The sequence below is a fragment of the Cydia pomonella genome, chromosome 4 (genome assembly GCF_033807575.1).
Source record: "Cydia pomonella isolate Wapato2018A chromosome 4, ilCydPomo1, whole genome shotgun sequence".
Taxonomy (NCBI): Eukaryota; Metazoa; Arthropoda; class Insecta; order Lepidoptera; family Tortricidae; genus Cydia; species Cydia pomonella.
Genome location: NC_084706.1, coordinates 6421187 through 6436194, shown reverse-complemented (window position 1 = coordinate 6436194; position 15008 = coordinate 6421187). Strand labels below are relative to the sequence as shown.

Genomic DNA, 15008 nt, shown 5'->3' with positions numbered 1-15008 from the left:
GGACAGACAGACGGACATGACGAATCTATAAGGGTTCCGTTTTTTGCCATTTGGCTACGGAACCCTAAAAAAACGGTTTCAATTTTGGATTTCATACAATGAAATTAAAAAAAATGTCTTGATAATCTAATTTGCTTAATAAACATAGCGAAGAGGACAAATCGCCAAACGTGAACTATGCGTCGTTGAAGAGTTCCATTCTGAACATCATCAGCAGTTCCACTTCATCAAATGTCACTTTTTTTAAATATAAGTGCTTGATTTGTTAAAGAAAATACAAAAATTACTATAATGTATGCCTTTAACATTTGAGGAATTTTTCGATTCCTCATAGATTCTACAAAAAGATCTCGAGCTTGAAAAAAAATTGTCTTGATAAGCTAATTTGCCTAAGAAACAACGAAGACGACACATCGGCTAGCGGGAACTATGCGTCGTTGAAGAGTTCCATTATGATCAAGTTCTACAAAAATTGGCCATAAAACATTTTTATCGACATTGCAAATGCCTGATTAGTGGTATAAAAAGCGGCCAAGTGCGAGTCGGACTCGCGCATGAAGGGTTCCGTACAATTTAAGACGTATTAAAAAAAAATCTTCTTACTAGATCTTGTTCAACATTTTACCACTTTGGACACACATTTTACCACTTTGGAAGTGTCTCTCGCGCAAACTATTCAGTTTAGAAAAAAATGATATTAGGAACCTAACTATCATTTTTGAAGACCTATCCATACATACCTTACACGTATATGTTTGATGAAAAAATTTTTTTTTAAATTTTATGACGTATTAAAAAAAAAACTACTCACTAGATCTCGTTCAAAACAATTTTCGGTGGAAGTTTGCATGGTAATGTATATCATATATTTTTTTTAGATTTTTCATTCTGTTATTTTAGAAGTTACAGGGGGGGGACACACTTTTTTTCACTTTGGAAGGTTCTCTCGCGCAAACTATTCAGTTTAGAAAAAAATGATATTAGAAACATTAATATCATTTTTGAAGACCTATCCATAGATACCCCACACGTATGGGTACGATGAAAAAATTTTTTTTTTTTTAATTTCATGACGTATTAAAAAAAAACTACTTACTAGATCTCGTTCAAACCAATTTTCGGTGGAAGTTTACATGGCAATGTATATCATATATTTTTTTTTAGATTTTTCATTCTGTTATTTTAGAAGTTACGGGGGGGGGGGACACACTTTTTTTCACTTTGGAAGGTTCTCTCGCGCAAACTATTCAGTTTAGAAAAAAATGATATTAGAAACATTAATATCATTTTTGAAGACCTATCCATAGATACCCCACACGTATGGGTATGATGAAAAAAATTTTTTTTTTTTAATTTCATGACGTATTAAAAAAAAACTACTTACTAGATCTCGTTCAAACCAATTTTCGGTGGAAGTTTACATGGCAATGTATATCATATATTTTTTTTAGATTTTTCATTTTGTTATTTTAGAAGTTACGGGGGGGGGGGACACACATTTTACCACTTTGGAAGTGTCTCTCGCGCAAACTATTCATTTTAGAAAAAAATGATATTAGAAACCTCAATATCATTTTTGAAGACCTATCCATAGATACCCCACACGTATGGGTTTGATGAAAAAAGATTTTTTGAGTTTCAGTTCTAAGTATGGGGAACCCCCAAAATTTATTGTTTTTTTTCTATTTTTGTGTAAACATCCTAATGCGGTTCATAGAATACATCTACTTACCAAGTTTGAACAGTACAGCTCTTATAGTTTCGGAAAAAAGTGGCTGTGACAGAATCGGACAGACAGACGGACATGACGAATCTATAAGGGTTCCGTTTTTTGCCATTTGGCTACGGAACCCTAAAAATGACGATACTGCCATACAATGTCGAAAAAATGCCATATACATGTCAGCAATGCCTTACAAATGGCTGTGTGTGTGTGTGTGTGTGTGTGTGGCGTACACTTTATTCCGTAAACCAGGCCGCGTAGCCAATGTTACAATCGTTAACGCTCCGTAGCGTAGCGTAGCCCTCTCTCTCTATCACTCTTCCATATTAGTGCGACTGTGACAGTTGTGTTTCGTTCACCACAGAGCGTGAAAGATATGCACGTTGGCTACGCGGACAGAACTCTTCGTTATCGTACCTCATTCTTCGAATCGGGCCGTAACCGTAATTCTAGATATCAATATATAAGTTACTGCCAATATGTATGAACATCGATTGAAGATTACCCAATTATTTTACATTAATAAATTATATTATTATGTTTTGATAAAGTTTTTTTTTTAAGAATTATGGATAATAATACAAAATTACTTGAAATAAAGCGATGCTATTTCAATTATAAATTATAATGGAGTTAATGTAACATGAATTCTTAATTACCTCTATATTATATTATAATGTAATGTTAATATTGGTAAGTGTTTAATATATATAATTTTGTTTAGCCATGAATGATGGCCCATAACAAGCCTCAATATTCAGTTGTGGTGACTAGAGGCTCGTTTTATGTATATCTTTCCAACAGTTTTAGCCTAACTATGGTATTTACAGCAAGAAGTAACCAATTATCTGAATATCTTTCATATGATATCTTGGACGAAAAGTTCATAAGACTATTTCAACCGTACCGTGTTGTCCAAAAAATACTTGGATCATGTCGTGTGGACATTAAATACCGGTTTGTCACCCCGCCAACGTTGCTCCAAAAGTTGTACACTATCACCTGCATTACTATGACAATTATTTCCACTAACAATGTCCAACAAATATATTCAACGATATTTTATTCCGAACACGAAATGACAAGCTTATGGACAAGTGGAATCTGTGGACTACTCGGCGTATTTTCGCTTAGCATTCTACATGCTAGATTTTTCAATAACGAGCGTAATGTGCAATTATACATTAAAATGCAAGAAATTGACCGTATTATGAAACTTGGTAAAAATGAACAAATATACCACCAACACTATAAATACAATCGTGCAGTAGTGTTCGCTCAAGTAGCGGTTACCTTTGTCTCAGTCGTGTTGGGAGCTTTTCTTGTAAAAGATAAGTTTGGAATAATGGAACTCATTGCAACATTCTGGGCTATGGAAACCCTAATATTTGAAATAAGCTGCTGCGCTAGTTACATGATATATTTCACCACCCGGCTCCAGTTGATAAATTACACAATTACTGTTCATTTTAAATATATAAATTATACCACGCAAGTTTTTTGTGAAAAATACGAATCTAATATGGTAGACCGTTGTCTAGACGAACTTTTTGATGGTATTCATGCATTTAAAAATCAGTACCAATTTCAGGTAAGCTCGTAGTTGGATGTAACGTCCTCTTGCAGGAATAGCCGGAATAGTATATTGTTAACCAAAGGATGGTGCCTTTCACCCGAGTTAAACACTCTACTTTTTATTTCAAATACGAGGAAAGTAAAATACATGTGCATTAAAAAAAACATGACTAACTATAAACTTTTATAGCATTTCTTGAGCCCCCTCAAGATGCTATAATTATACTTTCAAATAACAATTTAGGTAAAATATCGTTATTTATGAAATTAGCAGTTGAATCAATTGATGAGTATCGTTATTTATTTATTTGGGAAACATACAGCACATCAGCAGATAAAGTTAGAACATAAGCCAAAACAGTTTCCACTTATAGCTAATACTTCCGAAATAATTCCTTTGCTCCGAAAAAATTACAATTATTGGGTATTTTTAATTTAAAGTAGAATTTAACAGTAACATTCAGTAAATAAGACAGTACACGCGCACGATTATTATCAATTATAACCAGCATACTTTCGAAGAAATTTCAAACAATAGGTACAGTTATAATTAAAATTCAAATACAATTTTGAGTTTAGAACAATACAAGACAAGCTTACAATTTTATTACGAGCTACTAAGTAGATATGGAACAAGTAAATGTGTTAATATTTCTTGTTGTAAATATTGCATGCTCTTGCTAATAATTTGTTGTTTACATATTTTTTGCGAGTAAATGGAACGAATAGCAAAGAACGTACGAACGTACGTACGAATAGAAAGAAGTGTACGATACGTAGGCCATCTAAATAACACCTCGCTGAGAAGATCTTCGGAATCAATTAAATTATTTAATAATTTGTACAAGAAAATTACATCCCGCTTTTATGAAATGAGAGGCATCAGAGCCAAGTGAATGCAGTGGAAATCAGAGCGTTGAGAAGTGTGTGTGGTATGAAAATTAGAAACAGTGTGATAAGGGAAAAGTGTGGACTGAACGAAGATGTAGTGACAAAAATTGAGAAAGGTATGTTGAGATGGTTTGGACACGTGGAAAGAGTGAGTGAAAGAAGGTTAACAACGAGAGTGTATAAAGGTGAAGTAGAAGAGGGAGCTGGAAGGGGTAGACCTCGGCGGAGTTCCTATGATCAAATCGGGGAAATCCTGAAGAAAGAGCACCCTAAACCAACGAGCGTGTATGAGAAATGTTATGAAAATGAAGGAAGCGAAAGAGGTAATGTCAGGATCGTAGCCAGTGGAAATCCGTGGCCTATGGGCAGTTAAAAATCAGAGTGGAAATTGTAAAACAAATCCATTTAAAACCAAATTTTAATAGATTATAGTAAAAACGAAAAAAAAAAACACTTGAATGAATCACTTTCTGCATACTCCACAGTACAACGATAATCCACTTTCAGAGCATGAGAAATGAAAATTCTTTTGTATGGGGTATGTGGGTTTGTTATTGCATTGTTCCTATAACCTCTATCCACCTACTGATTTTTATTTATGCCACTTAGTGAAATCAGGCGATGTGTGTTAGTCGTAATACTCATACTTATATAAAAGTAATACTTTAAACTGCACTTGAATTGATTTCTATTAATTTCTTTATTTTATCCATACATTTAATTAGAATATTGTTCCAGGTATTTTTATTTACTGTCTCATCTGTGGGCTGGATTCTGTTTACTATTAAGTACGCTGTATTTGCCTTGCAGTCTTTACAAGATAACAATAATATTGGTGTTGACGTGGTAAAATTATGTTCCTAGAGTACTTTATTTTTACTTTTATAGCATATCGTATCTATCTCTTACATATCTCGTATTATCAAATAAATTTAGGTACCTAATGGGTACATAATATTTGACTATAAGTAGGTGGACCTTGAACAAAGGAAGCTTGCACTTTCACGATGTTTTTACAATAGGACCTTTATTACATAACCCATATAAACTTTCATTTACGTCGTGTTTGTTGTGTGTGTTTTCAGCGAATTCTCAGCCTGGATTTACTGCATATTGCCGTAATAGCTCTCGTAAAGGCAATTGTTCTAGTGGGTCTATGTATACAGAGCGAGTTATTTGTTCGAGAAGGTGATAAAACAAAGAAGCTGACGATATCCGTTTTGTCGCGCCACATTGACGGTACGAATATTAGTGTTGGTTACTAATAAACCTACTTGATCTGCCTGATATGGTGGCAACCTGCGTGAGCATATATTATTTGTGCCATCTCTCTTGTTTAAATGAAGCAATAATAAATTAACAGTGGAGTTTGGGACGTGTGTCATGCGACCTGCGTGGACATTCTGGCACCGTCCCACCTTCACGGTACTATGAACAAGGCAGACGCTTCTGCCGTGGTGGCCGAGGCCGTCAAGAAGCGGAAATACAGGGGCCTCGACGCAAATTACAACTTTGCTGGTGTTGGCGTCGAGGCTCTTGGTCCGTAGGGTCTAGCAGCGGCACAAGGCCTGTTCCGCAATTTATCCAAACGGTTGGTCAACGTCACCGGTGACAACAGAGCTGGCAGCTTCCTCACCCAACATATTGGCACCGTGTGAAGTGCATGGCGGGGGTAAGCGATCGGGGTGGTAAAAATTGGCACTAACAGATTTTACTTTAACATTCATATTGATTGATTTATTTATTAAAGTACATAAGCATAAGGTACAGATCGTGTCCAAGGCGCTTACATACTAGTTGTTAATTAAAAGTATATCAATACATTCAAATACTGTTAAAATAATTATACATAGATTCATTAGTCATTACAACGATATGAAAATTAAAAATCAAATAATTAAATTCATATAACTTATAATAAATGTTAATGATGGCAGTTATTTAAAAAGGAAGTTTATGGCTTTTTCAAGCTTTTATTTAACTTGCCCTGTTAGTATGTATGGGACAAATCTTGCTAGTTAAATTTGACCCACTTCCCGGTTTCCAATGAAGCTGAAAATTTGCATAATATGTAAGTCGGGTGACAATGCAATATTATGGTACCATCGAACTGATCTGATGATGGAGACAGGAGGTAGCCATAGGAACTCTGTGATAAAACAACGCAACCTAATTGCGTTTGGGTGTAATTATTAGTTGCCTGTGGAAAAAAGTACAGTCAGCGATAAAAGCTTGTACCAAAAATCAATTATTTGCCAAAAACTTATTTTAACTGCTTTAAATGGGTATAGAAAATTATCCTGGAAAGATAGATATACACCGCATACACCATTGGGGATTTTTTGTAGACCAATGAAAGAAAGACAATTCCACCATACATTGTGTTGTTACATCTCAAAATTATATCAGGCAGCGTTTTCGAATAAAGTTTTTAGCCAGCGTGATTATTTCATACTTCATTAGCAAATATCGTCATATTTCAACCAATTTATACAAAACCTTTATACTCGTACACACCTATTTTATTATACCTACTATAGCGTAGAAAGACATCACAATGTCATGTCACAATGCCAGGCAAATATGGCCCATACTGTCGAATTAAGAAATTACTTTACTGTGATCTTGCTACTATCTTTTGCTGTACAATATTCAATGTTCATGCAGATTAGGCATATAACAACCAAAATAAAAATCTACGCGTCGCGGGTAACGGCTAATATAGATATAAAAGTAATATACCTATAAAAAACACATACGGTCTGCTTTAAGGTGCGTTCGCATACCAACTGCAGCTGCATTGCTGTTGCGGTGTCGTTGTTACCGCCGCTGTATCTATAAATTTCCTAGATAAAATGAGTGACATTCAGGTTCACGTTGACATGACGTTCATCAGCAGTTGACATCGGAATGTCACCTTAAAATGCCACCTGCGACCTGCGACGACCAGTGTGCCGTGACATCACGACAGACGACTGACACTGCCCGACGTGGATGCGGATGCTGGTCTGCTTGACTACACGTTGCCTACGGCGGACGACTGCCACGTATCATACAAACAGTATTAGATTGCTCTACACTTATAAGTAATTCGTTTGGTGGTAATCAGATATATTACATACCACAGTGCGTCGTACGGTCGATGTCGTCGGTCGCGAGCGGCGTCTGGTCAAGCAGACCGCAGCGCAGCCTTACTATGTAGGTACCCAGTACCCAGTGGCCACATCGATTCCTCTCCTCTTTAATCACCTTCCCTATCGTGTTACAGGTCCTTTCAGAACAAAAGCCAAGAAAATGCTGAAGTTGATAGAGGAGTCGCCCCCGTGCTTCTCGGTGTACGAGATGTGGCGTGTTGACGCGAAACTCCTGCTCAACTTATTCAATATCATCTCCACCATATTAGTCATTCTTCTGCAATTTGCTTTCCTGTAAATATTTATAATAGTTTGCGTTTCAACTTGCGTGTACGTAGGTACTATATTAAATAGGTACGTAGCTTAATATAATGAATCATGTAGGTTGATTTGAAAAGGTTGATGTTTAAAAAATACTAGCGTAGTAGGTAAGGTAAATTATATCTACGCGATAAGGCCGATACCCGACGAACCCGACGTGAAATAAAACATCCTATATCTACATATGTTAATTATGTTATATTATAGCCTGTCCATTTTTAATGACCTTATGAGAGATGTTTCGAATAATTATTAGTAATTATTTAGTAAATTCGTACCAAGGAGACGAGCCGGGATTAGAATCCGCGATCTCCAGATAGCTAGTCGCACACCCTAACCGATAGGCCACCAGCGCTTCTTGTCAACTTGCTACATACGAAACTAAAAATGTTTCATATTCAGGCGCCTCGTCATTAGTACTTCCTCTCGACTCTTGCCTTTCCTCATATACAGATTCACTACTTGAAACAGATTGTTTTAATTATTTTTTTCAGTGATATTTCCTTTTTGCCCAGCAGTGGGACACACAAATAGGCTAATAAAAAATAAAAATAAAATCCTTTTTATCTTTTTTCTGGCGGAGGAGGTATGTCGTCCAATTGATCGGGCTTACTATATCAGCTATTTTAATTAGATTCTAAATACGTAAATATTTCTTCCCTCTCGATACTTTGTCTAACGCCTTTAATACGACATTTTGGCAATGTTTAGAAGATCTTGGAGGCATGTTTTCTTTGAAAAGTACCTGTAACCAATGTATGACTATAGTTATGACCGAGTGAACGAAACATCCATAAGTAACTGTCATTCACTCGACCTCCATATTAAAACAGTGTAGGACATTCGTGTTAGACACTACCTAGCTACTCACATGTCATGATCGACAGAATATTAATTTGTACAGAGTAAATTAAATTCATGTCTATTATCTATTTTATTAAATTGTACAATAACGGTTACTATGTTACTAATTACTATACTATCCTATTCTATGTTTACTAATTAAAAGATAAACTGTAAAATCAAATGGCGGTAAATGAAAACTTTTTTCACGCAAGTCACGCATTCGTAGTTTTTGTTTTTTAATTTCAGAGACAAACTAGACTCTGCTATTTCCGTATCTTTCGATACAAACTAATGAAACTAACATGCGAGATTTGTCAAAATTGTATACAATTTACATTTCATGTCGAACAAACAGGCATCTCGACTGATATTAGAACAGAGGTCGAATAGAATTGCTTTTTTTTTCAGAGATGTTCGAAATTTTAATGTCATTACCAAATCGATTTTGATAAGCAATTACAACATTTTCACAGATAAAAAATTTGTTGTAACAAAACAGTTTGTAATGTTGGCCATTATTTACGGATTTTTGAGGCATCATAGAAGGTTTATGATATGTTTGTAGATAAAATAATTAACGAACAGTTAGTAGGTAGGTACCTCAACTACTTCACATGTTTTATAAAGGAGTTTAGTAGGTCATATGAAAGGCATAGGCAACCAGCAAAAAATTCCAAGTTCTGTCGGTATCTGTGATCTGATGAAGTGATACCCATGTCGCAGGCGAATTGTAAGATTCCGCCTTTTACAAACGGCGTCGTCATTTTACAAACATGAAATGTTATGCAAATTGTTATTTAATTTACCACGCGTGGCGCTGCACAGCAAAACAATGAAAATGCCTTGATATTTTAATATAAGTTGGTAAAACAGCAAACCATGGTCACCCTTAGGCAACCATCACGTCTGACGTTGATACTACATAGAGCGCACTACCAATTTTCCTTCGGCAATTTCATAACGTTTCTAGTTTGTAAAATGACGACGCCGTTGGTAAAAGGCGAATTCTTACAATTTGGCTGCGTCATCCTTATTAGATGTAATTTGCCATAGGACATAGGTAATAGTCGTAATAGATCAACATAATATATTTTCATATGAATAAATAAAGCAATCACTATTATAGGTTGTTAATAGCTTCTCTTTGCCGATGAGCCTAATCAAACTTAGTCATTACGTATCAGGCATTTTAGTTTAAAAGGTACTATCATAAAGACGCGTTATAGTGAAATAAATACTAATCCAAATTCTTTTAATATGTCTGCATTAGTCAATAATATAAATATGTTCACAGCACGAGATGTGCCCGGAAAGGATACTTTGAACAACGGTGTTATTAAAGTATTTGCGCCATTTCGTATTGTCCAGATAATATTAGGATCGTGTCGAGTGAACATACGCGACCAAGTAGTGACCGCTCCAACGGTTGTTCAAAAGTTATACACCATCACCTTGCTTATTGCATCGACTTTTCTTGGCAGATCCTTGATCGTTACCTATTCAAAAAATTATTTTACCGAACCCCAATTGACCTACATATACCTTATAGGTTTATCTAGCCTTCATTTCACGTTCTGTCTTAGTGTACTACATTGTCGATTTATCAACCGGGGAAATGTTGAATTGTACCAGAAAATGCAAAATATTGATCGAATTATGGAAATAAATTGGTCAAACGATGTTAACTTAAGTATGAGTCACTACAAGCATAACCGCACAACAGTTTTTTCGTTGTTGTCAGTCTTTAGCGCATTGATTTGTATCACTATATACTTGACCCACGGAATTATCGGAGTCCATGAGATACTTGGCAACAACTGGACTCTTGTTACTTTCATTTTCGAAATGGGTTGCTGTTCTAGTCACATTAAATTTTTCATTGATCGAATGCATCGTGTTAATTCTATCATTATCAACCATTTGAAGTCGGAGCAAATCGGAGGAAGGACATTACTTGTACAATCCATTAATATAAGCAATACGCGCCGCCACGATTTTGAATCGAGCGCGACAGACATGTATTTAAACGAGATTTTGTCTACATTTATTTCCTTTCAAAACCAATATCGGTTTCAGGTACCTACATATTTTGTTATCAATAAAACTACGTAATACTTGAGGTCAATAAATAATGAAAATGTGTATTTTTTTAGATTTATTTATTTTGCCAGTTATTTGTTGCATATCTGGTGGTAACTTTTCGATATACAATTATTGCACTGCAAAGCACTATTCCTCTGGTACGTATACTTACCCATAGAGTTCGTCTAAGCTAATACTGCACCAAAAGTGTGACGGCGCCAATATAAATTCAATACGGGTGAATATTTAAACGGTAGTTAGCATAGATCCTATGACATAATATAGTATTTTAACTATACAATCATGACACATGTACCTGTACACCTTGGTATTTATTTAGTTATCTGCAATAATTTACGGGGTGAATATACTGTTTCATACATTTTGGATGTCTGACTGTGACATTTTCTATGGGATAGTAAATTTTTGATTGGTCCTATAGTAAAAGTTGCTCAGTGTGACCTATATAAACAGCCCGAAAATTATTTCAGGTGACTAAACACCTTGTATAATAAGAGCTTAGTAGTAGTAAGGGACGAGATTGAAAAGCTTGATTATATCATTTTTGTATACAATACTTATTAAGATCCTCACTGTAACTAACAAGCTATGGATCAACTTGGTCTGAAATAAATTATTTTATTTATTAATTTAATACTTTTTCTACGAGTTCATAATATATAATCTCAGTAGACAAAAAATGTAGTACAAAAGACATAAACGCGCGAAGGACCGCCCCGCGGCCGTTCAGTCTTTTCTAAAGGAGCGCGGCGGCACGTGATTGGTTATTTTTTTTATAGTTGACTACAGCGTATCGAAATGAATATTATAGTTGAGTTGGGAGCCCTTACATGAAAAATACGCAATTTTAATTTGGCATACAAAATCTTAATTCAACCATTACAGTCGACGAGTGTAAATAAATGTTGCTTAGAAATACAATGAAAATATTAACCATACTAAATAATTCGGCCCGCAACGTCAACACTATTTGTCAGTTACTATAAAAAGCTCGTATCTCCTAATGTCATGTCATGTTATGTCTCGTAATATTTGCGGTACTTTGCTGCTCGATAAATTAGAAAAAAATTACTGGGTCATAATTAAGTGTCACGTAAAAATAAACTTTTTAATAAATTATTACACGGATACACTTTATATCTAGTTTAATTTATCGCTCGTATGGGATTTACACACTGTATTTTCCTATGAATTTGATGTTTATGGTGACGCTGCCACACCAAGGCCTATCAACTTCCATAAGATAGATATTGTGATGTGGATTTCCAATCATCATTGTAACTAAAACAAATTATTGCACCATGTAGTGCACTCGTGATACCGCCGGCGCCATGCCAGCTGATGACTGTTGCCAGCGCATCTGTTACATTTATTTCGACACCACAGTTATAATTAAAAATATTAAATTTTGTGTTCCACACTCTGTTGATGTTGTTTGCCAAGTTGGTACGGATTTAAAGTCTGGCTGTCTGTGATAAAGAGCGACAAATTTAAAAAATATAGGCACGAAGGGTTATCCTTCCATAGAAAATTTGAACTGCTGGTAAAGTCGTTTGATAATATATGCTATAGTTTAAACTGAATTTATTCTAAGCAAAAGCATGCCAAGACCGATTTAAGGTATTTTCGATTCAATTTTCTATAGAGCCAACTTTATGCAAATAATCCTGCGTAAAATCTTTAGTTGAAGAAAAGTTCTGTTTTATGAAATCTAATCTAACATATGTAGATACCATAAATTGGGCTAGGCTTATCTCGGTTTAAATTTAAAGTGACCGTACTAATACCGTTAAACAATTTTCAGAGAGCCCTGATACTGGACTTTTTGATCACGGCCACGATGACTGTTTTACACGTCTGTATGCTGCTGTTGCTCAGCATCGGCAGCGAAATGTTTCTGCGTGAAGTGAACAATACAAAAAAACTCTCGAACTCTATTCTGTCACGTTATTTAGACGGTGAATATAACAGTACATTGTGTATTAAGAGCGGTAAACAAGAATTTACGAACAAATGTCAGTTTTAATTAACACGACTTCGTAATTCATGTACCGCTCGTAACACAATGTGTTTCATCACAGATCACACGTGTGAGGAAAGCACTAAATTTTAAGCAAAATAATTCTTAAATACGGTGACATATCAAACATGCGTTCGCCATATTGTCATTTTTGACAGGTTAGGCATCAAAGGCACAGACGTATCCGCCATTCAGCAACGATTGAAAATTAAATATTTTAGACGGCTATTAAATTAATCAAATTAAATATCTATAAAGATACACAAAAACATAAAAACTTCAGTATTTTAAAAGTAAAACTCATTTATACCTACTTGAAAAAAAAAAGTTATGCCCAATATGCCCATCGGCCTAAAGAAATTAAAAAAAAATCTATTATGCCCGTGGGCATAATATAGCTTATTCCAGTATGCTGGCATACAGTTTCACACCGTTTACGAGCAAGTGTAATGATAGCGAATATACTCGTAGGTATAATAGAGCAAGAGCCCAGAGCCGCCAGACCTTACTTATTTTCTCATGACTGAAATGTACATGGCCATTGTTAGCCATTAGAGTAAAATGCGTACCAAACATGTATGTACATACCAAATTTCAGGACTGTTCCAGAAATTTCGAGGATTGTTCAATTCCGATTGTGCTATTAGTTACATGTCAATGGTTTAAGTGGTTAAGAAAATATCGATTTAAACTTTCACGATCTCAATACGCGATTAAGTCCCGTGTTTATAATTTAATAGTGGTTAAGAATATGTTGCCTAAAAGGTTGCTTTGTAGCAATCAGTAAATCAATAACTTTATTTGCAATAGAACATAATTAAATGCATGCAAATATAATTATAATATGGTACACAATAAAACCAACAAATTGATTCCATTGTATTACGAAAATTAACCATGTAAATTGTGATGTATTTTTTTTTATTGTACTTAATTCATACACACAACCAAGAGTTTATAGCATACACCAACATACTTTCATGTATGTATCTTAAATAGAAACTGCTAAATTGTCGTAACACATTGGAGACTATTAACTTAAGACTAATTACAGCTCCTTAACTATGTAATTTTTTTTTGCATTTCACCCGAATCTGTTTCATGGGTAATAAGGTATATTCGGGTAATTCCAAAACCAAAAAAGATACAATAAAAGTGGTGGATAATTCCCAAAAGGGACTCTTATTACGTCGGAATATGAGTGACTTTTAAATGATTTACAGGATTACACCATTTTCGTAATTACCCAAATACTGCCAAAATACACCTGTTTCTCTTTATGTAACCTCTTTCAGGGCCCTTGCGACAAAAAGCAAAGAAAATGCTGAATCTCATAGAAAGCGACCCTCCCCGCTTCTGCGTATACAATATGTGGAGCATGGACGCGCGCCTCTTACTCAACATGTTCGCCATTATAACTAATGCTTTTGTCATTATCCTACAATTTTCATTTACGTGAAATTAATAAAATATATTGAATATGGAATTACTAATTATTTACTCTGACATGCAAACATTAAATATTTGACTTACTTATATAAGGCTTATCTGCTATGTTCCTTATTAGGTACTAAACGTAAAACGAAAATATGTACAATCCTCAAAAAGGCGTTATTAAAAGGCTGCAAGTAACATAATAATATATACATAATTGTTTAGTAAGCATTTTACTAAATGTACCTAGTTGGTTACTAAGTTCTGTTACTCGATTTGCAACCTCTTTATTTCCGTTAAAACAAATGCTACCAAAAAAATAAGAAATGACATAATGTGGTCGATTTGTGAGCTATAATTATATACCACACATAACGCTTATCTCGTTGTATCTTTTTTTTTACACTACGTCGATGGCAAACAAGCATACGGCCTGCCTGATGGTAAGCAGTATCCGTAGCCTATGTACGCCTGCAACTCCAGAGGAGTTACATGCGCGTTGCCGACCCTAACCCCCTCCCACCCTCGTTGAGCTCTGGCAACCTTCTGGCAATCTATAATGGATTGGGGTCTAAAAGAGAATCGTATCGCAGTAATTGCGTTGCACAAATGTGGGCACCCGCCAAACATGATTTTGAAGTTGCTTGAAAACCTAAAAATCAACAAATATTTGTTTATCGTACAATTAATAGATACAATAGTACTCAGAGCTTCGATGACCGCAAGAGGTCTGGAAGATCACGCACCGTTCGGACCCCAGCTCTAATAAAGGCAGTGAAGGCGAGAATTGCAAGAAACCCCGTCCGGAAGCAAAAGTTGTTGGCAATACAGATGTCTGTGAAGAGAAGCTCCCTAAAAAAGTTATCAATGAAGACCTTGGACTACACGCTTACCGCAGACAAAAAGGTCATTCATTTCCTTAATGGACGATTCAAGACTATGAGGCTAGAGGTCGCGTGCT

The 15008-nt window shown here is 35.3% G+C and overlaps 2 protein-coding genes across 2 annotated transcripts; both read left to right on the top strand.

Annotated features, from left to right (window-relative positions):
• Positions 1 to 2391: 2391 nt before the first annotated feature.
• Positions 2392 to 8598, top strand: LOC133517435 (uncharacterized). Its single transcript, XM_061850751.1, has 4 exons — positions 2392 to 3322; positions 4675 to 4735; positions 5212 to 5428; positions 7458 to 8598. Exons 1-4 carry the CDS (start codon positions 2454 to 2456, stop codon positions 7619 to 7621), a joined length of 1311 nt encoding a protein of 436 aa, XP_061706735.1. The 5' UTR covers positions 2392 to 2453; the 3' UTR covers positions 7622 to 8598.
• A 387-nt stretch (positions 8599 to 8985) lies between these two features.
• Positions 8986 to 14121, top strand: LOC133517434 (uncharacterized). Its single transcript, XM_061850750.1, has 3 exons — positions 8986 to 10600; positions 12342 to 12551; positions 13909 to 14121. The coding sequence occupies exons 1-3, from the start codon at positions 9748 to 9750 to the stop codon at positions 14070 to 14072; spliced, it is 1227 nt and encodes a 408-aa protein (XP_061706734.1). The 5' UTR covers positions 8986 to 9747; the 3' UTR covers positions 14073 to 14121.
• Positions 14122 to 15008: the final 887 nt, after the last annotated feature.